Source organism: Paroedura picta, chromosome 14, assembly GCF_049243985.1.
Source record: "Paroedura picta isolate Pp20150507F chromosome 14, Ppicta_v3.0, whole genome shotgun sequence".
Lineage (NCBI taxonomy): Eukaryota > Metazoa > Chordata > Lepidosauria > Squamata > Gekkonidae > Paroedura > Paroedura picta.
The window spans coordinates 874,101-898,634 of record NC_135382.1 but is presented as its reverse complement, the minus strand read 5'-3'; the positions used below and the strand labels follow the sequence as shown (position 1 = coordinate 898,634).

Below are 24,534 nucleotides of genomic sequence, written 5' to 3'. Positions count from 1 at the left end.
ACCCCATTTGGGGCCACTTGCCCCCTTCCCCAGGGTCACCAGGTTGCCTGCCACCACAGTGGTGGCGGCGACGTGCAGAGGCGGGAGGTGGTGGCGGTTGGCGAAGGTGGCAGCTTGCAGAGACGTCGGCTGGCAGAGGTGGCAGACCCTTGACAATAGCCACCTCCACACCGCTTCAATTGTGTGCATACGCACACGCCACCCACACAAGCGCACTGCACGCAGGCACGCTGCCACCTCACCAACAACCACTGCTGAGTTGGGGTCACGGAGGAGGTAAGGTTGAAAACTGCTGATCTAGGGCAAGGAAAGTGCAGGGCCCCCTCGGTCACTGTGACGGACGCCTTTGCGTTCGCAGCAGCAAGAAGCACTGCGCAAAGCATCCTCTGCATGTGGGAGGAGTCCAGGAAGTGCAGTCTTCCCAGAGCACCACTTAGAATGCAGCCTGATCTAACAAGTGAGCCAGCCCAGAGGAAAAGAGATTTTGGCTATGGAATAATACAGTTAGGGAAGGGGAGCGGACTGGCTTTTGCACTCCTCATCTCTGAGCTCGTTTTCCAGGGCTGCTGTTTTTTAAGAAATAGATCCTCTCTGCACACTTTAGTATGTATAGGTGAACTCATAAACTCATACATGGATACTCCTGTCAAGTCAGATGCCTTTCAGAGTACAACTAGGATTAGCACAGGGGGAAGAGGAGCGATACAAGTGTCCTTTTAAAACATTTGTTTGGCTGTTCTGCCTGATGCATCCAGTAAACAGATTGCAATTACACCATTAGTGCACTGGTGCCGGGGAAGGGGGTGGGAAATAAACTGGGTGTTAGATTTTGAATACAGGGCTCTGCAGAACAGGGCACTTCCTTGTTTCTGCTGTCTAGATAGTGTTGTTCATCTCCTTTAAAGAAAACGTTTATATCCCAATTAGTACATTTTATGTATAGAAAGCTAGCCAGTGACCATCTTTTTGTATAAATGTATGGCTGGGATTATTAATTGGCTGCTGTAATTCTGGAAAAAGCTTTTAGAATGTTTATATGTATTTCATATTCACATATTAATTATCTGTTAATATACCTGGAAACAGAGAGCCTCTTGTGGCGCAGTGGTAAGCGGCAGAAATGCTGTCTGAAGCTGCCTGCCCATGAGGCTGGGGGTTCAATCCCAGCAGCCGGCTCAAGGTTGACTCAGCCTTCCATCCTTCCGAGGTCGGTGAAATGAGGACCCAGCTTGCTGGGGGGTAAACGGTAATGACTGGGGAAGGCACTGGCAAACCACCCCGTATTGAGTCTGCCATGAAAACACTAGAGGGCGTCACCACAAGGGTCAGACATGACTTGGTGCTTGCACAGGGGATACCTTTACCTTTACTATACCAGGAAACAGGTATACTTTGGTTCATTCCAAGAGCAGTGACAATGATAGTATTGTTGAAATAGATATGTAATTTAACTGTGAGTGCAGAATTTGGTTGATGCCTCTTTCTGCTATTACGTTACTTAGAGAGTTCATAAGAACACAAGATCATACTCAGAGCCCTGATGGATCAGACCAATAGTCTGTCTAGTCCTGCTGAGGTTTCCTTCTGACTCTGGGATTCAGAGGATTAGCTGAAGTCTGCAGAAACATAGAGATTCCCAGTGGACATTATTAAATACAGATAATTGTGTATCATCTGTTTTTCAAGTTCTTGGTACGGCTCCAAGAGATGCTCTAGTGGATAAAAGGGATATGGTCTTTAAAATGAAATTGGCAGTTTGCTGTCAGCTGGTTTGGATAATAGTGAAACAGCAATTCATTATCTCTTTGTAACAGAACACTTAAAGGAGAAATTGGAAAACTATGTGGCTAATTTACGCAAGGTTCGGCTGATCCGAGCAAATAAGAGAGAAGGCCTGGTCCGAGCGAGGCTGCTGGGAGCCTCAATAGCAACAGGAGACGTTCTGACTTTCCTCGATTGCCACTGCGAATGCCATGGAGAATGGCTCGAGCCATTGTTGGAAAGGTGATGTCCAAGAGATCTGTCTTTTGCAGTCTCAGCCCCTACATAGACAAAGTTAGATGGGAAAATGTCTCAGTTCTGTAGGCATCTTGGTAAAACATGACACTCTTAAAATAAACATTCATGCGTACACACACATATAGTTAGAGATACCAAAGTCCGGAAAAAGCTGGATATATTGGGGAGGTAAGTTTTTCATGCTTTTTTTTTTGCCTCAAGGCCTTTTCCAATTTATTTCCACTTGAAAAAAATGGGAATTTGGGGAAAACACTAGGAAAAAATTCTTGTGAAATATTATCTCATTTAGAATAATTGAAATCTTGTTTGAGGCAAGGTGCTGCTGCTATAGACATATAAAACCCTTAAATCCAAGATCAAGTACTTGGTTGTGAGGCACCAAAAGGATGCCTAATCTGCACAAGGGGAGCATGTAGGGCTCTCATTGTTTTTAAAACCAGAGAATCCTAGAATTGGAAGGGTTCTCCTGGGTCATCTAGTCCAACCCCCTGCACAATGCAGGAACTCACAACTACCTGCCCGCCCACAGTGACCCCAGTTTCATGCCCAAATGATCTCCCCCAACAAAAATCTTCAGAATCCAGCCTGGCCTGGAGGGAATTCACCAACCATCTCACAGCGGCAATTAGCCAGAGTATGCAAGAAAGGGCCACATGAGACAAACACGGACACATTCCTTTCTGACCACCCTCTCACAACCTGCCTAAGTTTATAAAACCAGCATTTCTGTCAGATCACTAACTAGCCTCTGCTTAAAAACTTCCAAAGGAGGAGAACCCACCACTTCCTGAGGAAGCCTTCCACTTCCACTGAGGAACCACACTGACTGTCAGGAACTTCATCCAAATATTTACCCAAATATGCTTTTGAATTAATTTCAACCCATTGGTCTGACCCTCTGGGGCAAGAGAAAAAAAACTCTGCTTCATTTTCTACATGACAGCTCCTCAAGTATTTGAAGATGGTTATCATATTGCCTCTTAGTCACCTTCTCTCCAAGCTAAATAGACCAAGACCTTTACTCATCTGACTTTGCCTCCAAACCCTTCACCATCTTTGTAGCTCTTCTCTGGACACGCTGCAGTGTCTCTGCATAGTTCTTCAGTGGTGGTGGCAAAAACTGAACATGATATTCCAAGTGAGGTCTAGCCAGAGCAGAGAAAAGTGGTAACATCACCTCACATGATCTCGACAATATACTTGTTTTAATACAGTCCAAAATCCCATTTGCCTTATTAGAATCATATCATAGAATCCTAGAGTTGGAAGGGGCCATACAGGCCATCTAGTCCAACCCCCTGCTCAACGCAGGATCAGCCCAAAGCATCCTAAAGCATCCAAGAAAAGTGTGAATCCAGCCTTTGCTTGAAGACTGCCAGTGAGCTACCGACTCACACTGCTGACTCAAGTTCAGTGTCTGGTCTACTAAGACCCCCAGATCCTTTTCACACATGCTACTGCCAAGACAAGTCTCACCCATCCTATAGTGATGTATTTGATTTTTCCTCCCTAAATGCAGAACTTTACATTTTTCTCTATTAAAATTCATTTTATTCATTTTAGCCCAGTTTTCAAGTCTGTCAAGATCATCCTATATCCTGATTCTGTCTTCTGTTGTGTTAGCTACCACTCCCAGTTTAGTATCATCTGCAAATTTAATAAGGGGCCCCTCTATTCCTTCATCCAAATCATTTATGAATATGTTGAACAACACAGGGCCAAGGACATATCCCTGGGAGACTTCATTCGTTGCTCTTCTCCAAGAAGATTTAGGATGCTTTAGGATGCTTAGGGCTAATCCTGCATTGAGCAGGGGGTTGGACTAGATGGCCTGTATGGCCCCTTCCAACTCTATGATTCTATGATTCTAAGATGACGAACCATTCGGGTGCAATCTGTCTACTAGTTCTCTATCCACCTAATGGTAATAGGATCCACATTGCATTTTACCAACTTGCTAATAAGAATATCATGTGGAACTTTACCAAAGGCCTTACTGAATTCTAGGTAAATAATGTCCACAGCATTCTCAAAATCTAGCAAGGTAGTAACACTGTCAAAAAAAGAGATACGTTTAGTCTGACATGACTTGTTTTTGAGAAAGCAACTGCTCTAGCTGCTCAAGGACCGACTGTTTTATGATTTGTTCTAAAATTTTGTCAGCTATAGACGACAGCATGGGATGCCTTACATGAATTGGGAGTGTCGTCCCACTTAACCCACCTCATCAGTTCATTGTACATCAACCAGGAGGCCACAGTATGAACAATATACGGAGACACTGATTGGTTCAAGGTCAGCCAAGGAGTGAGACATGAGTGTATCTTCTTTTTAACCTTTATGCAGAGGTAATTATGCAGAAGCTTAATCTGGAAGAATCTACAATCAGAGTCAAAATTGGAGGTCGTAAGATTGATAATCTCCACTATGCAGATGATACAACACTCCTTGCTGAATTGGAGCGTGATCTGAAGACCCTGATAAAGAGACTAAAAGAAGAAAGTGAAAAGATGGAACTATATCTAAATATCAAAAAGACCAAGATCACGACAACTACTGGCAGTAGCACCAAAGTAACGATTGACAACAAGAACATTGAATGTATTGATGATGTCATCTTTCTTGGCTCTATGATCACTCGAAGTGATGGATGCAGCCGTGAAATCAAACGGCGAATAACACTGGGTCGGAACGCAATATTAGGCATGAACCAAATATGGAAGAGTGAGGATATCAGCCTTAATACAAAGTGCCGGCTAGTCAACGCCGTTGTCTTCCTCATAACAACCTATGGATGCGAAAGCTGAACCCTGAAGAAGGAAGACAGGAGGAGAATAGATGCTTCCGAATTTGGTGTTGGAGACGAATGCTGCGAATTCCATGGACAACCAAAGTTACCAACAAGATAGTTTTAGAGAGGAGCAAACCAACTATGTCATTGTTAGCAAGATATTACGGCTAAAGCTCACTTACTTTGGACACATCATGCAATCATACTAGAAAAATCATTAATGCTTGGCATGGTCAGTGGCAGAAGGAAACTTGGTCGCCAAAGGATCTGCTGGCTCAATACGATCAAAGCCGATACAGGGATGACCATGAAACCAACTAAAAGAGGCAATCAGAGACAGGGGCACATGGCGAAGGCTTTTTTATAGAATCACCGAGAGTCGGACATGACTGAACAGATGACATCATCATCAGACGTCAAGCTGATGGGTTGGTAGTTATTCGGATCTTCCTTTTCCACTTTCTTGAAGATAGGGACAACATTTGCCCACCTCCAATCTTCTGGCACTTCAGCTGTACTCCAAGAATTGTCAAAAATAATGGACAGAGGCCCCGAAATTGCATTTGAAAGTTCTTTTTGTACCCTTGGATGCAATTCATCTGGTCCAGAAGCTTTTGTTTCATTTAAAGAAATTAGGTGTTTATGAACTAACTCTACAGTGATCTTAGGCCACAACTCCCCTCCCTCATCACGTGAAATGATTTTGACATGTTGATCATGACCTCCCTGGCAAGAAAAGACTGAGGAGAAGTAGGAACTGAGTACTTCAGCCATCTCTTCATCACCTGTTACAATGTCACTTTCTGGTACCCGCAATGGTCCTACCATGTCCCTATTCTTTTTCTTACTTTCAATATAACTAAAGAACCCTTTCTTCTTGTTTTTAGCATTTCTTGCTAGTCTAAGCTCATAGTGAGCTTTAGTTTTCTAACACTCCCCCTATTCAGTTCTTTAGAAAGATCTTTATGGAGCCATCCTGGTTTCTTTAGTTTCTCTTCTGGGGTTTCTCAAAGCCTGAAGAACTTTCCAGGGGGTTCTCAACAGTAAAAAAGTTGAGAAAGGCTACCATAGATCTATTCAGGGGCATCACAATATTGTCCATTTTATTCTCAAGCTCTTTCATGATACTGCCGAACATAGTGGTTCCTAGCATTTCTGGAGGAAACTTTGGCCCTAGATCCATACCGTGCTGGTCGCCCTGACGGACGATATCCGGCGCCAGCTTGACTAGGGCGTCTCTGCCATTCTTGCGCTGTTAGATCTGTCAGCTGCATTCAGTGTAATCGACCATGAGATATTGGCTCACCGCCTCGCCGGAACTGGAGTTAGAGGGAATGCGCTGCAATGGCTGGTCTCCTTCCTCCAGAACCGATCGCAGAGGGATGCAGTGGGGGATGAGTTGTCGGACTCCTGTGGGCTCCCTTGCGGGGTTCCGCAGGGGGCGATCCCCCCACGCTTTTTAACATCTATATGCGCCCTCTAGCCCAGCTGGTCCGGGGCTACAAGCTGGAATGTCACCAATATGCAGATGACACCCAGCTCTACCTCCTAATGGACGGCCGGATGGACTCCACCCCGGATACATTTGCCAGTTGTTTGGAAGCGGTGGCTGGATGGCTCAGGCAGAGTCATCTGAAACTCAACCCCTCCAAGACGGAGGTCCTGTGGCTGGGGAGAAGGGGACAGGATCAGGAAGCGCACCTCCCATGCCTGAACGGGGTGCAGTTAACACCTGCACCGGTTGCCAGGGATTTGGGGGTAAAAATGAATGAACTGGGAGGGGTGGGTTCCAGTGAAGAGACAAATATAGAATAGTGCAGACACACTGGGAAACCAATATGGCAATAAAAAAATATCCAAGTTGGACTTATATAAAGTCGTCTCTCTTCAGTTTCAGTTATTCTTTAATTCTTATTTCATACAAGTCCCGACGCGTTTCACCCACTGGCTTTGTCAAGGGACAAATCGTAGGAAATACAAAGATGAAATTAGTAGTTATACAACGATAATTATTAGTAAATAAATATAATACACATAGAAATGTCATGAATACATACTATTAGTGTTTCAGACAAACTTCATAGTATCTGGAACAAAAATAAGACATTCAATTATAATAATAAAAATCTTGTATATCAGTGGTCTCCAACCGTTTTATCACCGGGGACCACTCACCAAGGACCACTCAACGCCTTTTACTGAGGCCGGGGGGGGGGGTAGTTTACTCCTCTACTCTCAACCACTGCCCTAACGCTCTCTGATCGCTATGGTAATGTTTAAACATCCCTTCAAAATAAGAGACAGACACGCCACAACAATGAGCATAAGGAACATTTTATTTTCATGGAAATTTTAACTCATGACAATGACAAATCAATGGGAACCCTGAGCTTGTTTCTCTGCATCGAGATAGTCCCATCTGGGAGTGATGGGAGACAAGGACACCCAAAGTGTGTTGTAAAGGGCCGGGGGAGGGGGGGAGAGAAGGCGTCCTTCGGGGCCCACCTCCAATTAGTCGAAGGACCACATGTGATCCGCAGCCCACAGGTTGGGGATCGCTATTCTATATTACTAAACTGCAGCAGCCTATATTGTTATTGTCATTTTAAATTTTTAGAAAAACAAAAACAAAGCAGAGACTTACAAGGTTGTATTAACCGCAGCTACACCTAGCTAATGGCGTTCCAGACGCTTCTGAATCAGGGTAAAGGAGATACTAAATACTATCTATATAATTGCCCACAGCTGGGACATGGCAAAACACCAAATGAGTAAAAAGTGAAGATAGTTATAGAAAGCAACGAAAATCCAACAAACTGTTTAACCCCTTTGGTTCCATAGTACCAATTTTGAAGATAGCTCGAGTTTCCTCCAGTTCTAGTAATTTATTGACATCTAGTCTCTTAAAGCTTTCTGTTTCAAACTTTTAAAAGACATAACGCAATTGTTCCCATTTATGATTTTTAACTATGCAAAGTTCAACAATGGGGGCAGGAAGAATACTATTTTTTAATTGAGACTTATGCTCGCTCAGGCGAGTTCTTATTGCTCGAGTGCTTTCCCCAATATAAATCAAAGAGCAAGGGCATCAAATAATATATAAGACACATGAGCTGGCACAATTAGAAAAACTGTTATGTTTTAGAGTGATATTATAGTTAGAGAGATGAAGATCAGAGTCTTCAATGAAACTGTTTCAGAAAGAGCATGAACCACATTTAAAGTGTCCCTTTGGCAAAAGGGGCTGTTTTGCAACTATAAATGTCTGTCTTTAATATTCTTTGTCTGTTTAAAGGCAACTCTGGGGGGTGTTTCAGTGCCAGTCAAGTCACTAACCACATTCCAATACTTAGAAATAATATTTTGAATGGTGTAGGCTAAAGGTGAGTATTCCAGAGCCCAGGTGAGTCTATTCTCATTCTTAGGTGATTTGTCTCTAAATAGGGAATCCCTAGCAGTAGTAAGAACTCTATGAAAAGATCTATGAATAATCTTATCTGGATAGCCACGATCCTTACGGTCTCTTTTAAGGGTGTTGGCGGCTGACAAGAATTCTGCTTTTGAGGAGCTAGTCCTGCTACATCTTAATATATATAATACAAACAAACAGATAAAGAAGTTACTATGAGACAGACAAACCTCCAGAGTGCTGAATGAAATCCAAAAGAAACTAATTAGGCATATCAAGGATTTGGACCAGTAGATGTTTTGGGTCAGTCGGCCTCAAGCAAATGCCTGGTGGAGGAGCTCCCTTTTGCAGGCCCTGCAGAATTGTGGGGGTTCAGGCAGGGCCCTGGTCTCCTTGGGGAGCTCGTTCCACCAGGTGGGGGCCAGGACTGAGAAGGCCCTGGCCCTCGTTGAGGTCCGACGTGCCTCTTTAGGGCCAGGGATCCGCAGCCTGTTGAAGAGCGTAGAGCTCTTTTGGGAGTATAGGCAGAGAGGCAGTCTCTCAGATACACTGGGCCCAGACTGTGTATGGCCTTAAAGGTGATTACCAAAACCTTAAGCTTTAACATTTCCAGAAGTTTTGAAGACATGGGGGGAGTCCCCCCCTTTCTTTTCAGTCTTTTTTTCCTGGAGAAGGGGATCTTTTGGGAAAAACTGAAATGTGTTCAATAATCTCCTATCACATCTAGATTTTTCTTTTTTACCAGTTTCACCCCCCAAAAAATACAATCTTAAATTCTGTTACTGTATAAAATTGTATTGATGGCCATGTTTATGTGATTTAAACATAAAACTGTTTTTCTACAAGCAAAATTGGGAATATACCTAATATTGCACTGAAAGAACAGCAAACTGCTTTACTGTATGCTACCACAGAACACAAATTTTAGTTTTTACTTTGCATGAGATAAATCATAGAATCATAGAATTATAAATATCAAAAGCTGACAACATAAGTCCTTTAATAGGGCCTTTAATAAGTCCTTTAATAGCCCATCTGCTGTAACAATGAAAACAGAACTAGTCAATACTGTATTATTTTCAAACACCTTCACATTTCTCATAGTGATCCCCCAACTATGGCCGTATCTTGATTTCTTAGATTCTTCTGTGGCACAAATTAAATATTAGGTGAAAGGTAGTAGTAAGTGTGAAAAGGATCTGGGGGTCTTAGTAGAACAAACATTGAACATGAGTCAGCAGTGTGACTCCGTGGCTAAAAAGGCAAATGGGATTTTGAGCTGTATTAAAAGAAGCATAGTGTCCAGTTCACATAAGGTGATACCACTTTACTCCACTATGGTGTTCAGTATTGGGCACCACAACTGAAGAAAGACATTGGGGAAACTGGATCGTGTCCAGAGGAGGGCTACGAAGATGGTGACAGGTCTGGAGACCAAGTCATAAGTGGAAAGGTGGTGGGAGCTGGGTCTGCATAGCTTGTAAAGAAGGCAACTAAGAGATGATAGAACCATCTTCAAATACTTGAAGGGCTGTCATATAGAGCAGGGATAGTCAACCTGTGATCCTCCAGATGCTGGCAGGGGCTCATGGGAATTGTAGTCCATGGACATCTGGAGGTTGACTAGCCCTGATATAGAGGATGGAGCAGAGTTATTTTCTGTTGCCCCAGAGGGTTGGACCAGAACCAATGGTTGAAATTACAGTATTTGCTGGCGTCTAAGACTACTTCCCCCCCCCTGAAAAACATGCCTCCAAGTGGGGGGGTCATCCTATACGCCGGGTGCCCTTCAGTTGGGATAGACATAGCTGCCCATAGTGGCCCATAGTACTGTAATGTAATGTAACAAGCTCTATATTTTGAGTGGAAATGTTGGGGGGTCGTCTTATACGCCCAGTCATCTTATACGCCGGCAAATACGGTAATTCAAAAACATTTTTCGGTAACTGTTTGGGTGAAGTTCCTGACGGAGTGGTTCCTCAGTGGAACAGGCTTCCTCGAGAGGTGGTGGGTTCTCCTTCCTTGGAAGTTTTTCAGCAGACGCTACGTAGTCATATGAGAGAGATGCTGATTTTATGAACTTAGGCAGATGGTGAGTGGATAGGCAGGAAGGGATGTGCTGTTGTTTGTCTTGTGGCCCTTCCTTGCAGACCCAGAGAATCGCCATTGTGAGATGGTAGGTGAATTTCCTCCAGGCCAGGCTGGATTCTGGAGATTTTTGGTGGGCGGGATCATTTGGGCATGAAACTGGGGTCACCATGGGTGGGCAGGTAGTTGTGAGTTCCTGTATTGTGCAGGGAGTTGGACTAGATCACCCTGTAGGTCCCTTCGAACTCTATGATTCTGTGAATAACTTGCTTCTCCCCCTCCCCCCAAAAAATATTATTTGCTTTTAGAATGGTGGTATGGCTATTCCTACATAATGCTGAAGTTTTGTTTAGCGCTAAGATGCCGTACATACATTCTGTGATTCTAAACATCGAGAGACCTCAGAATAATTTGAGCAGATTTAAAAGTCCTTGTGGGAGTGGTGGGATACTAGTTGAATAATAAACGAACAGTCAAATAAATTCTACTCTGGAGGGCATGTGCTCTGCCAGTTTATATGCCACATAACCAACAATTTACCAAAACTAGGAAGGAATTGGAGCATGCAGAAAGGAGGGAACACCCAAGCATGAAACTGGTCTGGCTGTTAGGAATCAGGTTTCATAGGAAATCTATGCTGATTGAAGGATTTTTGATCTGTGGAGAGAGTCTTTCCCTCCTCTCCTGCTGCATCCTCACAGGAACAGCTCGGAGGGCCCATGTCCAGCCTGTGCTGAGGCAGCTGCATTAGCTACTGATTGCTAGCCTGATCAGGTTCAAGGTTTTGGTTTTAACCTTTAAGGCCCTCCGCGGTCTGGGATCCACATACTTGAGGGACTGCCTGACGCCTTATGCCCCCCACAGGGCGTTACACTCGGCGGGGACTAATTTATTGGTGGTTCCTGGCCCCCGGGAGGTGCGTATGGCCTCGACCAGGGCCAGGGCCTTTTCGGTCCTGGCCCCCTCCTGGTAGAATGAGCTCCCGGAGGAGCTGCGGGCCCTGCGGGATTTGCCATCCTTCCGCAGGGCCTGCAAAATGGAGCTCTTCCACCAGGCCTATGGTTGAGGCTGGCACCCCCCCTTTAGATTGGCCCCCCCTCTACATCTACATCAGCAGTGACCCCTGGTTTCATAGAATCATAGAATCATAGAGTGGGAAGGGGCCATACAGGCCATCTAGTCCAACCTGCTGCTCAACGCAGGATCAGCCCAAAGGTTTCTCGGATAGTTCCGCTGCCATCAGGCAGGGTGGGTCGGTTGGGTTGGGGATTGCTTAGGTGTTTTATGTATTAGGGGTTTTATGGGGGTTTTACATGTTGTTACCCGCCGCAAGCCTCAGGGGAGCGGCGGGCTAGAAATATAATAATAATAATAACAACAACAATAATCCTGACATGTCCCCCAAAATATTGTTCCCCAGAAAGTGCAAGAAGTCTGGAGTAAGAGGTCTGCAGGGGGTGGGGGGTCAAGAAAATTCCCTTCTTCTATTAGTGGAAATTTCCACCCTATGTCTGAAGTGGGCAATGGTAATTTATTAACAAAAGAAGCAAACAAACATTGAGCAATTAAGTTCAGAGGGTAAGAATATGGCCATAAAAGCAAGGAAATTGAAAACTGAACTGTTCCAGTTTCCACCAACTATTAAAATGACTTTGGCCTATAAATGAAGTTAAATGATTATGCTAGTCATTGAAATAATGACTCAGACATAAAACACATTAAGGAATTTAAGGGGGGTGGATTATCTGGGTCTAAAAAAACAAGAGAAACACAATGATATATCTGTTAAGGAATACTGCATAAAATGAAATTAAAATGTTATAGAAGTCATTGTGAAAAGGAGGTTTATATTATCAAGCCAGTCTTGTTGAATTAGTTGTAATTGAACTGCCCACCATCATTGGTTTATGGCGCTTGCTGCAGAGAGCTGTTCTGCCAGTTGCAGATTCGTAGAGCCCATGGGGAGAAAACGTTGTTAGTCCACAAGATGGCAGCGTAGGGTAAGTAAGCTTGATGATGATGAAACTGTTCCTTTTCTCCTACACTTATGTCCTCGGGGATGATGGAGTCTCTGAAGCAGTCGGTGCGAGCTTAAATGGGGGAATGGCAGAGGACAGGAAGGCCTGGAGGGTCATTGTCCAGGGGGTCGCAATGGGTCGGACACGACTTCGCACCTAACAACAACAACAACAACAACAAGAAGCTAGGTTGTGTCTTCTCCTCAAGTCCTCCAGGATTTCCCTGGAGATTGCCCTCAGAGTGGCCATACCCCCTCCACAGGAGGCTTCAAATTTTATTTTTCTAAAGGCACTAGAAGAGCATCACGTTGATACCATGTTATAGAACAAAGTTTCCCAGCTTATCTCGGATGCCTTCTCTTGTGGAGGAATAAGGAGAAAGGCATCCCTCCTCAATGGAAAGGGATGGGAAATGGAGCCTGTATGAACAGACTGTGATACACAGCCCCCCCCCCCCCGCAGTTCTGCCCTCTGCCTCTCCCCCTGGTGGTCAGTAAGGGAAAGCTGCTTTCCATGGGAGTTCAGGAAGGGGGTCTGTGTGTGACCCCTGGGACGTGCCTCCCGTTACTCTTCCCTCTTTTCTCTGCCCCCCGCCCCTTTCCTTGTCTTTGGCTCTTTGGGGGTGGAGAGGGGCCATCTCATGGACTGACGCCGCTAGGAAGATTTGCTCATTGACCTCTGGACGCTTTTGGGATTGAGGAGCAAGTAAACTGAGGCTCCTTTTCCTTGGCCTCAACCAGGGATGAGAAATGTTCTTATGAAGTTCAGGTTTTCTTGTTGCTTCTCCCCCTGGACCGGAGGACATCTGCAAGGATGGGTTTTCCCTTCGTCTTCTCAGGGAGGCGGGGGTTAATTAGATGATCCTCCCTCACTTGCTGTCCTGCATTGAGCGTCTCATTCCCCAGTCTTTCCCCTGCCTCAAGATAGGGAGACAGCGTAGGCAGAGATCTCTGCTACTTTCGTTTCTCCAGATCCTTTTCTCTCAACTCTTCTAGCCTTCTTTATTTCTTTCTTTCCTCCCACCCCACCCGTCCCTTCTCCCTCACCTCCAGCTTCATTGTTTGTTAGAGGGGAGGTTAGTGAGAGCAGCAGGCGTAGGCTCGCTAGTGGCTTTTTGGTGGGCAAAGAGCTGCGGTGGCCATTTTGTGAGAGCCTGATTTGTCGCAGCTAAGCTTCTTTCGTCCCGAGACTTCCTGGGACAATGGAGACTTCCTCTCAGTAGACAAGCTCCCGGCCCTCTTAGGGGCCTCGGAAAGAGAGGCTGTGGGCCCGGTGAGCACCACCCCACCCGGGGCCACTCTGGCCGAGGTGAAGGAAGCCCCCCAAAGTCAGGTGGCCCAAAGACACGAGCCTCGGGGGAGGGCAGCTCTTCTCCCTCCAGGGCTTCTTACAAACGGCCGGACCAGGCCAGGCCAGACTGGATGATTCCAGCAGAGCTCCTGAGCACGGTGCAGCTGCAGCAGCAGAGAATCCTAGAGCTGGAAGGGACCTCCTGGGTCATCTAGTCCAACCCCCTGCACTGTGCAGGACACTCACAACCCCTCTCGCTCATCTACTGTAACCTGCCACCCACTTGAATGTTCACAGAATCAGCTTATCCGTCAGATGACTATCCAGCCTCTGTGTAAAAATTTCCAAAGGTGGAGAATCCACCATCGGCTGAGGCACCCTGTTTCACTGAGAAACCGCTCTGACTGTCAGGACCTTCTTCCGGATGTTTAGATGGAATTTCTTCTGAATTAATTTCATCCCATTTCTTCTAGTCAGTCCCTCTGGGGCAAGAGAGAACAATTCTGCTCCATCCTCCATATGGCACCCTTTTAAATACTTGAAGATGGTTCTCAGATCCCCTCTCATCCAAATCATTGATAAATATGTTGAACAACACAGACCCCAGGACTGATCCCTGGGACACTCCACTTGTCACTCTTCTCCAAGAGGATGCTGAACTATTGACAAGCACCCTCTGGGTACGATGTGATTGCAAAATTCGATATAGGTAGCCTCGAAGTAGCAAAGAACACACTCTTTGCTTGAACTGAGGAGGGGCCTGCAGCTCAGGTCCTAGATTGCCAGCCCCCACTCTCCCACAAGGCCATGCTTTGCCTTGAGTCGCAGATGGTTGGCATGGCAACAGTGGGGTGGTGGGAGCTACCCAGGTGCTCAGCTGGCCCGAGGGATCATGGACTACCAAAGGTGTGCGATGCAAGGGGGCCAGCAGAGGGGGAGGTAACCAACCAGGAGCTGTGTCATCCCCAGGCAGGGCTCAGTGGCTGCCGGCTTACACAAAAGGGGTGGGGACAATACAGCGAACATGGCCACTTGGTCTCCATCATAGAGGTGAGGAATCAAATCGGAATCAAATCAAACAAAATCGCATTGAACCTGGCAAATACTGCAGGGTTTTGACACATTCCTTTTGATTCAGCTGGATTTTGGGTTTGGTGTAGGTAAGTGGTAATCAGAGGTCTCTGTTATGTTTTGCCTCTCAAATTTCCATGGATTGTTTTCTCCCTTTCGCATTGCTTGTTACAAGTGGAACTTGAAAGAATCAGGTGCCTCTCCTGCGGTTCTGAGGTAGCTCAACGGTCTCTGAGGAAGTGTGCTGACACACTAAAGCTTATCCTTGGAATAAAACCTAGTCGGTTTCAAAGTTGCCCCTGGATTCAAACTTGTTTTGAAGAAATCTTGCAAGTAAACGTTTGTGCGTCCTTAGAGTCTTCAGATTTGTGCTTGTGGTTCTCCTGCAGTTTATTGGCTTTGCTGTACACTTTAGCTGCGGAGTCCATTCACCTGTGGAACAGGTAGGAAACAGCCTTCCACGGAGAAAGGTCTTTTCTCTTTTTTCCTCTGTCTGGCTTTCTTGGGTCTCAGACAAAGAAAAGGCTTGCTGCCTGAGATCCTGACTTCTGTTGTACTCCTGGCCCACTGCACCATCCCAGCAGCAGCTGCAAGGTCGCATTTAGGATTGTCGAGAAGACAAAGCTGGATGAAAAGAGAATGATGCAAATTGCTGAGGAAAACGAAGGAATATCAGTTGGTTTCGTGTTTTTATATCTGCTGCCTTGGGAGTCATAAAAGTTTTAAATCAATAAAAGAAATAGAAGCACTCCTTCATGTTCTGTAAATCCTCGTGCCAGCAGTGGCTGCAGGCCCTGAGCTGTCCTGAGAACCCAAGCAGAGCCCCCTTGGCTTGGATTTTTAAGGCATTTTGAAAGTCAGAAGTAGAACCGAGGACAAGAACTACTTAGTCTGTTTTGATTTATTGCTTATTGTTGTAAACCAGCCTGATCCTGCAAGCAAGGGAAGGGTGGTATTTTAAAGTTATAATTTAAATAGAAGGTAAGTGTTCTTGTTTCCTTCCATCATGCAGTTTGACATTTCTAGCATCTGCCAGCATCAGGCACATCATATTTCTTTATAAAGCATTGGAAGGGCGGGATATAAAAATATTTTTAATTGTTATTATTATGATTCAATTACTTAGAATTAAAGAAGAACCGTCAGCCGTTGTCTGCCCTGTGATTGATGTGATTGACTGGAACACATTTGAGTACTTGGGAAATGCCGGGGAGCCACAGATTGGTGGCTTTGACTGGAGACTGGTCTTCACATGGCACATAATCCCAGAGAGAGAGCAAAGACAGAGACGGTCCAAGGCAGATGTGATCAGGTTGGGCTTCCTTCTGTCTTTCTTTGAAACATTTTTTAACCTGATAAACTTGCTGGAAGGGTTAATAATTGAAAGTTGCCCTGGACATAACATCTAACAGATGTAATATTCCTTTGAATTTAATATAAGTTCTGCCTTTGAAAATGGCCTTCCCATTTCCTGTTAAAAATGGAATTCCAATTTCATTCTTCTTTTTACTTCTAAGTACTTGAAAAAAGAGGTGAGCAGAGAGTTAGACCAACATAACAGGGCATGGAAAGAAGAACTGGCATTCTGTTTATAAGGCCATGTCCAACAGCAGTTGGTTAACATAAAATGTTGCATATTTGAAATGTGTTTGTTTGAAGAGTTATCATCAAAGAATTAAAAAATGTTCTCTCCATATTGCCACAAATTGCAGCCTTAACTTTTAACAATGTGTTGTTCCTATTTGGTTGCCCAAGAAAGTACTTCTTTAACAACAGTTAACAATATTCATTGGCTTATGTCTCAGTTTGTGGAAAGAACATTGCAAAGTTTGGGTCCAGTGGCACCTTTAAGACCAACGAAGTTAAATTCTGGGAGCATTTCCGCACAGTGGTCAAAAGGGTGAGACGCCTGCGATCTACAATGGCATGATATTAAATCACACTATTCTACCCCTCCACACTTCAACACCTTCCTGCCGTGTCCTCCCCTTCACACATGCTGAGCATACAGCAAAGGAGAGAGAAACGTGCTATTTCACTCACCGCTCTGCGGCCTGTCCGTCAATGGGGCCACCCAACCAATGTTTTGTTGGTCTTGAGACTTAACACGTACAGCCAAAAGTCTCCTGGCAAGCTCTTAGCCACCTCCACCCCAATCGATCCAGGCAAATTAATCGAGGGTGGTTCACACACACACCCCCCCATCACCCCTGCCCTGCCTCCTTCGCTGAGCAGGAAATGGAGGGGGCAGGGGGGGAGCAAGGGGGGGACATTGCAGAGCTGATTATTGCGCATTTCATCCAGTCCAACCCCCCACCTTCTCAAGGACTTAAAGTTCACATTCCTGACAGATCCTCCTAAAAACTTCCGTCAGAGGAGACCACCCTCCAGGGCAGCATATTCAATCTACAAACAGCCCTCACCACCAGGAAATGCTTTCTACTATTTAAGTGGAACTTCCCCCCCCCCCCATAATATGAACCCATTTCTCCTAGTCTTTGTCTGTAAAGCTGCAATAAACCAGCTGGCCCCCTGTTCAGCTTGTCTACCTAACAAGAGACTTCAGCCTCAGTGCCCTGCCATTGGCTTTCCAGTTGCTCACTGTATGAGGCAGGATGCTAGACTAGGTGGACCATGGCTCTGATCCAGTAGGGCTCTTCTTTTGTTCTTAAGGCTTACCTCATTCTGCTCAAAGGAGAAGAAGTACTGTTAGTTACCATGGGTTTACCATGGCATTCCACTGGCTGGAGGGACTCAGATATTTTAAAAAATCACCATTAGTGGTGATGTGATATAACTTTTCAGTAAATCCAGAAGTGATGTTAGGCCTATAAGACTCAACAAAAAAATTAAGGTTTTACCACAAAAGTTCCTGCAATTCCCAGAGAGGCATGACATCAATTTCAAGGGAATATGTTGTTGCTGACAGCTGCCCCGCATGCATATGCCCCTCCTCCCAAGTTTTCTGCAGGCCAGCAACCCTAACCAGAGCAGAATAAAGCAGTACCATCACCTTGCACAATTTGGAAACTATACTTCTTTTGAATATTGCCCCAAATCCCACTTGCCTTTCTAACCACCAATTCACACTACTGATTCATGTTCAGTGTATGGTCTGCTGACCCCAAGATCCTTTTCGCATATACTACTGCTGAGACAAGTCTCCCCCCTGCTATAATGATGCATTTGTTTTTTCCAACCTAAATGCAGAACTTTGCATTTATCAGTATGGAAATTCATTTTATTAATTGTAGCCCAGTTTTCTAGCCCGTCAAGATCATCCTGTATCCTGATTCTGTCTTCTGCCATGTTTGTATCACCTTCCAGTTTAGTATCGCCTGCAAATTTAATAAGCACCTCTACATTCCTTCATTCAAATCATTTATGAATATGTTGAATAACACAGGGCCCAGGACACATCCCTGAGGCTCTCCACTCATCACTCCTCTCCAAGAAGATCATGAACCATTTACAAGTACCCTTTGAGTGTGATCTGTCAACCAGTTATCAATCCACCTATCAGTAATGGGATCCATACCACATTTTACTAACTTTTAACCAAATTTTTCTCCAGCTCACCAGCAACAATAATAACTTCAGATGTATGTGCTGTAGCACAGTGGTCCCCAACCCCCGGTCCGGGGACCGGTACGGGGCCGTAGATCCTCCTCCTTCTCGGTTGCTGCTTTGGGGGCTACCCTGCCACTCTACCACCAGCAAACCTTTAGTGCTCTCCAGTGGCCGCCATGGCTGGGGCTCCCCCATGGCGTGGCACTGTGCAGCTGCTGCTGGCAGCGGGAAGTCAGGGGTGCGGCGGGAAAGCAAGTGGAGCATTGACCAGTCCCCGGTGATAAAAAGGTTGGGGACCACTGCTGTAGCGCACTGAATAGCAGTTTATTCTCAAGGAGAAGACCCCCCTTCCCCAGGCCTTGATCAAGCTAAAAATGTTTTATTTATTTATCTTGTGTTGGGAAAAGCAGTACTTCAATCTATTTTCTGCTATATGAGCCTACACTTTCCTCCCAGGTGACACTGCACAGAAGCCACAAAGATGAAAACCTGGTTGCACTTATCTGTAGATGGTGTTCATTGAGTGATCTTCTGTGCAGGTGCACATCCCTCCTTCCTTTCTCCGCTGTGGGCTTATGCTTATGGACTGATACCTACCTTCCCATGGTGGTAGAAGGAGAACTGATGGAGGAATGGTTACTTAATTCATAACTGTAAATTATGTGTTTAGATCACATGGTCATTTCTTTCTGTGTCATAGGTCTCCAACTATGGCTGGTGGACTGTTTGCTGTCAGCAAGAATTACTTTGGCTACCTGGGCTCTTATGACACAGGAATGGAAGTCTGGGGAGGAGAAAATCTTGAATTTTCATTCCGGGTAATTGATATTAATTGGAAGTCTTCCTGTAGCCCGCCTTCATTTGGTTCCAAATGTAACTGGAATGATCAACATGTGTTGGTATTTCTAAGAGAATATCCAGATCCTACTATGCCTAAGATACTACTAAAATTGTTCCTTGCTTTCATAATGGCACTGAGTACTAAGACTCGTTTCAATCACTTCAGCTGTCCTGCAGTCCAAGATTTAAGAAGTCACACCGTCACAATGTTAACTGCCTCCTGCTGGTTCTGCCAAATATTTATTAATAGAAGAAGTATGAAAAGTTTGATCACAAATGCAACTAAACTTTTTACAGGGCCTTTTTATGTAATATAATTTCGAATCATAAGTGTGTATGTTCCCAATAATGTGTATGTCATTATTGGTCCTGACTACAAGGAGTGAGATTGTGTGTTAAAACAGTGGTCCGCAACCTTTGTCAGGCTGAGGACCGCTGCCCCGGGGTGCGGGGAGAGGGTGACCCGGGGCCCCGCACGTGCGCGGTAGCCCCGGCGCAAACGCGCATGCGCGGACTTGCCGTGCGTGCATGTTTGCGCTCCACCGGACGCAAATGCACATGCGCGGCAAGTCTGCGCGTGCGCGTTTGCGCCGGCGGCCGCAGCTCCCTCTCCCCGCCCCTCCAGGCTGCAAGGAAATCGGCCGCCAAAGCGGCCGAGTAGCTTGTGGCCCAGCAAGCTTCCTTCCCACCCCCTCCCAAAGCAAGAAGCTTGCCGGGCCGCAAGCTGATCGGCCGCTTCGGTGGCCGATTTGCTCGCAGCCTGGCGAGCTTCTCGCTGTGGGGGGGGGGGCGGAAAGAGGGAGCCGTGGCCCAGCGCCAAAGCCTTCGCGGCCCGGCAGCGAGCCGCGGCCTGGGGGTTGGGGACCACTGTGTTAAAATACCCTTCCTACTCCTGAACCACCCTTGGGAGAAAATGCTGAAGGTAGTAACTCTGATCTCATGGTATTTGCAACGTGAAGCTCTTTGTGAGGCTCCTCACAGAACAATTCCACCTAGCAAGTTCCATTAGAACAGCCTTGTGGTTTCAGAAAGAGCAAATGAGTACTGCCACTCTTCCATCTAATGTTACCACTTCTCCAACCCTTTGATTTTATGTAGTAGCATCTAATAATTGAATGCATCTAATGTGCAGAGACGGTAATGACTGGGTAATGACTGGGGAAGCGGTAATGACTGGAATGTACTTTGCAGCCACAGCTGATTTGTCTATAAAATATATGCCTTTAAACTGGCTAGTTGCCTCTTCTGTGTAAAGCCAGTAAATGAGTCCGTTTGTGTATCCATTCCTTTAAAACTGAAGAACAATCTGTACCTGTAAGAAACTTTGTGTTAAGGAAACCACATGTGCTGAGGAGCCCATTGAAAGGTGACACATTCCAAGTTCCTAATAAGGCAGTCTTGGACTATGGAGATCTCGGGTGGGGAGCCAGATTGATCTGATGTAGCACAGCAAAGTTTGCGTCCAATGGCACTTTTAAGACTAACAAATTTCACTCAAGGCATGAGACTACTTCAGTCTGAAAAAGTGTGCATGCCCGGGAAAGCTCACACCCTGAATAAAACTTAGTTGGTCTAAAAGGTGCTTTTGGACTCAAATTTTGTTATGCTAACAGTCAAAATCTGCCCCATCAGATCACACTGTCAGTACTTGAACATGAACAAATGGCTTAAAGAATCAAGTTTGATAGCTGTTTTTAGAAAAGGTCAGAAATATTGTACATACAGACTAGTCGGTGAAACATTTCTTAAGGCAGTGGTCCCCAACGCCCGGTTCGAGGACTGGGACCGTTCCGGGGACCGCTACCAGTCCATAGATCAGTCAGTACAGTGTCATGGCTCCTTCCCATCCTCCTCCCCGGCTGCTCCTTGGGGGCTGCCCTGCCACTCTGCCGCCGGCTCACCTTTGGTGGTCTCCAGCGGCCGCCAGGGCTGGGGCTCCCCCTTGGCATGGCACTGTGCAGCTGCTGCTGGCAGTGCCCCCAGTGGGCAGCAGGAATTCAGGGGCACTGGTGGGAAAGCAAGTGGATCAGGGGCTCAGGCGGCGGCGGTGATGTCCCTTGGCAAAAGACTACCCCCCCCCCTCCGGGCCTCAGTAAAATTGTCAAGCGTTGACCGGTCCCTGGTGATAAAAAGGTTGGGGACCACTGATATAAGGTAAAGAATTTGTAAAAGGGTATATGCAATGCCAGTTAAAAACGATAACAAGGGAATTGAGAGGATTGGGGTAAAGTAGGACCATCTGGCTCTGCCCCCCCCTTCCTAAGTATGGTGTTGGGATTCAGTTATTCAAATTACAGTTTAAGGCAATCCATGGGACAACAACTGCATCTATGTCAATGTTTTTTAAATTATTTATCTAGATCTGGCAGTGTGGAGGAAGCCTTGAGATCCACCCTTGTTCCCATGTGGGTCATGTTTTCCCAAAGCAAGCTCCCTACTCACGGGCAAAAGCTCTGGCAAACACTGTCCGTGCTGCAGAAGTGTGGATGGATGAATACAAGGACCTTTATTACCATAGAAATCCACATGCCCGCATGGTAAGCCTAATGGCCATGACATTTAGAGAGACATGAGATGTGCGCAACTGACTGTTCTGCTAAGGGATGACTTCCCAATCTTCTAATATTGGCCTTTTCTACTGTGGAATTTTCCTTGGCTTTCACGGTGCATTTGTGTCCCAGGATGGATGAGTACAACAAGCCAAGGAGATCCAGGGATCCAGATCTTAAGACAGAAAGATACAGATACAGAAGCCTTTACTGGCACTATGAACAATATATGTAAGAAGATACACAATCTAATGTCTTTTAATGGGGTTTTAATTGGGGTTTTTAAGACAACTGTCACCCGCCACGAGCTTACCCAAGGAGTGGCAGGAAATAAATATAATAATAATAATAATAATAATAATAATAATAATAATAATAATAATAATAATAATAATAATAATAAAATTAAAATCAAACAGAGTCTGATTTAATCTTAAGCATTTATTGCAAATCCATACGAGAGCTAGGCAAGTAAACATGAGCAGGAATTAATGTCAAAGACAAAGCCATTGCACTATTTTTTATACCTCAGCCTTTGAGCCGTAGAGAGTCTGCCATGAAATTTTCAGCATTTCCTCAATTGTATACTATGAGATGATTGAAGATTGAATAATAGCAGGATAAAAATATAAGTGACAAGCCTTACATTTAATTTTTTTCTTCCACCTCTATCCAGCTGACACTGTAGGTCATCCATAAGGGCAACCAGCACTGTTTCCATCCCGTGGCCAGGACGGAAGCCAGACTCTAAAGGGTCAGGCACCAAAGTTTCCTCAAGAATGTCCAAAGCTGATCCGCAGTGGCCTTTTCAATAACTTTACCCAGAAATGCAAGATGTGAAACTGGGCAGTAATTGGCCAGGTCCCATGGATCCAGCAATGGTTTCTTGAGCGATTTCCAGCTAAGCATCCAGAAGACGCTCCCGACAGTTAGTGTTGTTCCTCAGTGGAACAGGCTTCCTCAGGAGGTGGTGGGTTTTCCTTCCTTGGACATTTTTAATCAGGGGCTAGATAGCCACTTCACAGAAATGCTGCTTGAATTTAGGCAGATTGTAAGTGGCTTGGCTGATGGGATTGTATCCATGCTTGACTCTTGTGGCTCTTTCTTGTATGCCAAAGGAAATGCTGATTGCTACTTTGCGGTAAGGAAGTGAATTTCTTCCAGGACAGACTGGCCAGAGACTCTGGTTTTTTGGGGAGGAGGGCATCATCTGGGCAAGGAATTGGAGTCACTGTGGGTGGACTGATTGTGAATTTCCTGCATTCTGCAGGGGGTTGGACTGGATGAGTCTGGAGGTCCCTTTCAACTCTTTATCATTTTTAACTTGGTTTTCCCTGCCTTTCTACAAGGTCTAACTAGAACAGAGTTTCATGGTAGCCCTAGAAGAGTTTCCTGAATGGGTGGAAGTTAATTAATTTTTAATATATATTTTAAATAACAGGTGATACGATGCTATGTAGGGATTTTTTCAGGGGGAATCCACTTTCCCCGATTTCCCGAAAAGCACTACAACAAAGCGCTTTTTGCGGGAGTGTTGCAGGAGTGTTGCAGATTCTGTGTGACATCATGCGGAACGTTGAATTTGTAGTGTTTACCAAAGGTAAGACCTGCTGCATTTAAGTCGTGCAGAATGGCCCTCAGAAAATACATGCTTGAGTTGTGACACAGACATTAAGTTTCCAGATACCATAAACACCTGTATCTTGGTACAGTTGGGCATCGAGTTGATTGGAGGGCGGTTGAGTTGGTATTTTAGGCCTGTTGAGGGATGTTGAAGCAGTTGAGAAATGACTACTGTGTAGTCTAGAATTTTTAAGGGAGAAATTACCTACAAAATATAGTATAGCCCCACATATTTGTAAAAGAAATCTGCGAGGAGGTTGAAAGAAGAGCAAGCTCTCACCAGGACACCTGGAGATGACTGCCGTTCATCTTCGTAGCTCCTGTGCAGTCCCACATGGGATCTGCAACCTCTCGCAGGTCTGCCATGGAGAAGAAACTAGCCAGCTTTTGAAACTTACAGAAATCCCAAGAGTGCTCACCCCTCTGCTCACAGAGAGAGACTTTCCTGCCCAAAGGCATGTGATGTGGGAGGGGGCTAGCACTCTCCCCTCCCAAGAGAGAAGACAGTAGTGAGGCAGCTCTGTTAAATTTACCTCAGACTTCCGATGTTCTTTGGTGCGGCAGTCTATAGCCGGAAAGGGCTTGATTTAAGAAATGTTCCCAGTGCGGGGTGAAAATGGCTCCATCGGATGAGCACTTGGCGTGTTTATTATGTTTGGGAGACGGCCCTTCTGTTTCAGGCTGCCCAGCCTGTCAAAGACTAACTCCCAAACTCAGGATGACGGAGCCTGCAGACTGAAAGCCGCTTTGTGGGAAAGGGCTCTGAAGGCTTCTCATCAGCCCACAGTTGGCCCACCCCTTGGGACCCAGGAGCCTGTGGAGTCGGCATTGGAGCGACGTTGGAGACCCCCTGAACAAGAAGCTCTCCAGATAACACAAGCAGGCTGGCTCTCCATGTCCAACCTCCCTGGAATCAGGCCGCCATCATCAATCTCCATTGCTGCCGGGACTGGAGACGGAGTTTAGGGACAGACTCAGCACTGAGAGTCTCCGCCGAGATCAAGGAGGCCGTCACCCTCTCTGCTGCCTCCCCACTCAGCCACAGGAGATAGGACGAGTGGGCGAGTGTGTGGAGAACTGCTGACAAAGTCATGGAGTCGTGACGAAAGGGCAACCAACACAAAAGTCATCTGACAAAAATGTTGATTTTATGGATTTAGGCAGATTGTGAGTGGGTGGGCAGGAAGGCATGTGCCACTGTTCTCCCTCTGGAGCAAAGGATATCTGCAGAACCGGCTCTGCCACTGGCTTCTCAGTGAAGCAGGA

At 45.7% G+C, this 24,534-nt stretch overlaps 1 protein-coding gene across 2 annotated transcripts in view; it reads left to right on the top strand.

Annotated features, from left to right (window-relative positions):
* Nucleotides 1-24,534, top strand: part of GALNT12 (polypeptide N-acetylgalactosaminyltransferase 12) — a 60,896-nt gene that overhangs the window by 16,413 nt on the left and 19,949 nt on the right. For both annotated transcript variants that reach the window (XM_077310264.1, XM_077310263.1), the window contains exons 3-6: nucleotides 1,815-2,004; nucleotides 15,813-15,998; nucleotides 18,957-19,074; nucleotides 21,457-21,633. In XM_077310264.1, the coding sequence (XP_077166379.1) occupies nucleotides 1,815-2,004; nucleotides 15,813-15,998; nucleotides 18,957-19,074; nucleotides 21,457-21,633 (671 nt within the window). The remainder of the gene's footprint in view (nucleotides 1-1,814; nucleotides 2,005-15,812; nucleotides 15,999-18,956; nucleotides 19,075-21,456; nucleotides 21,634-24,534) is intronic.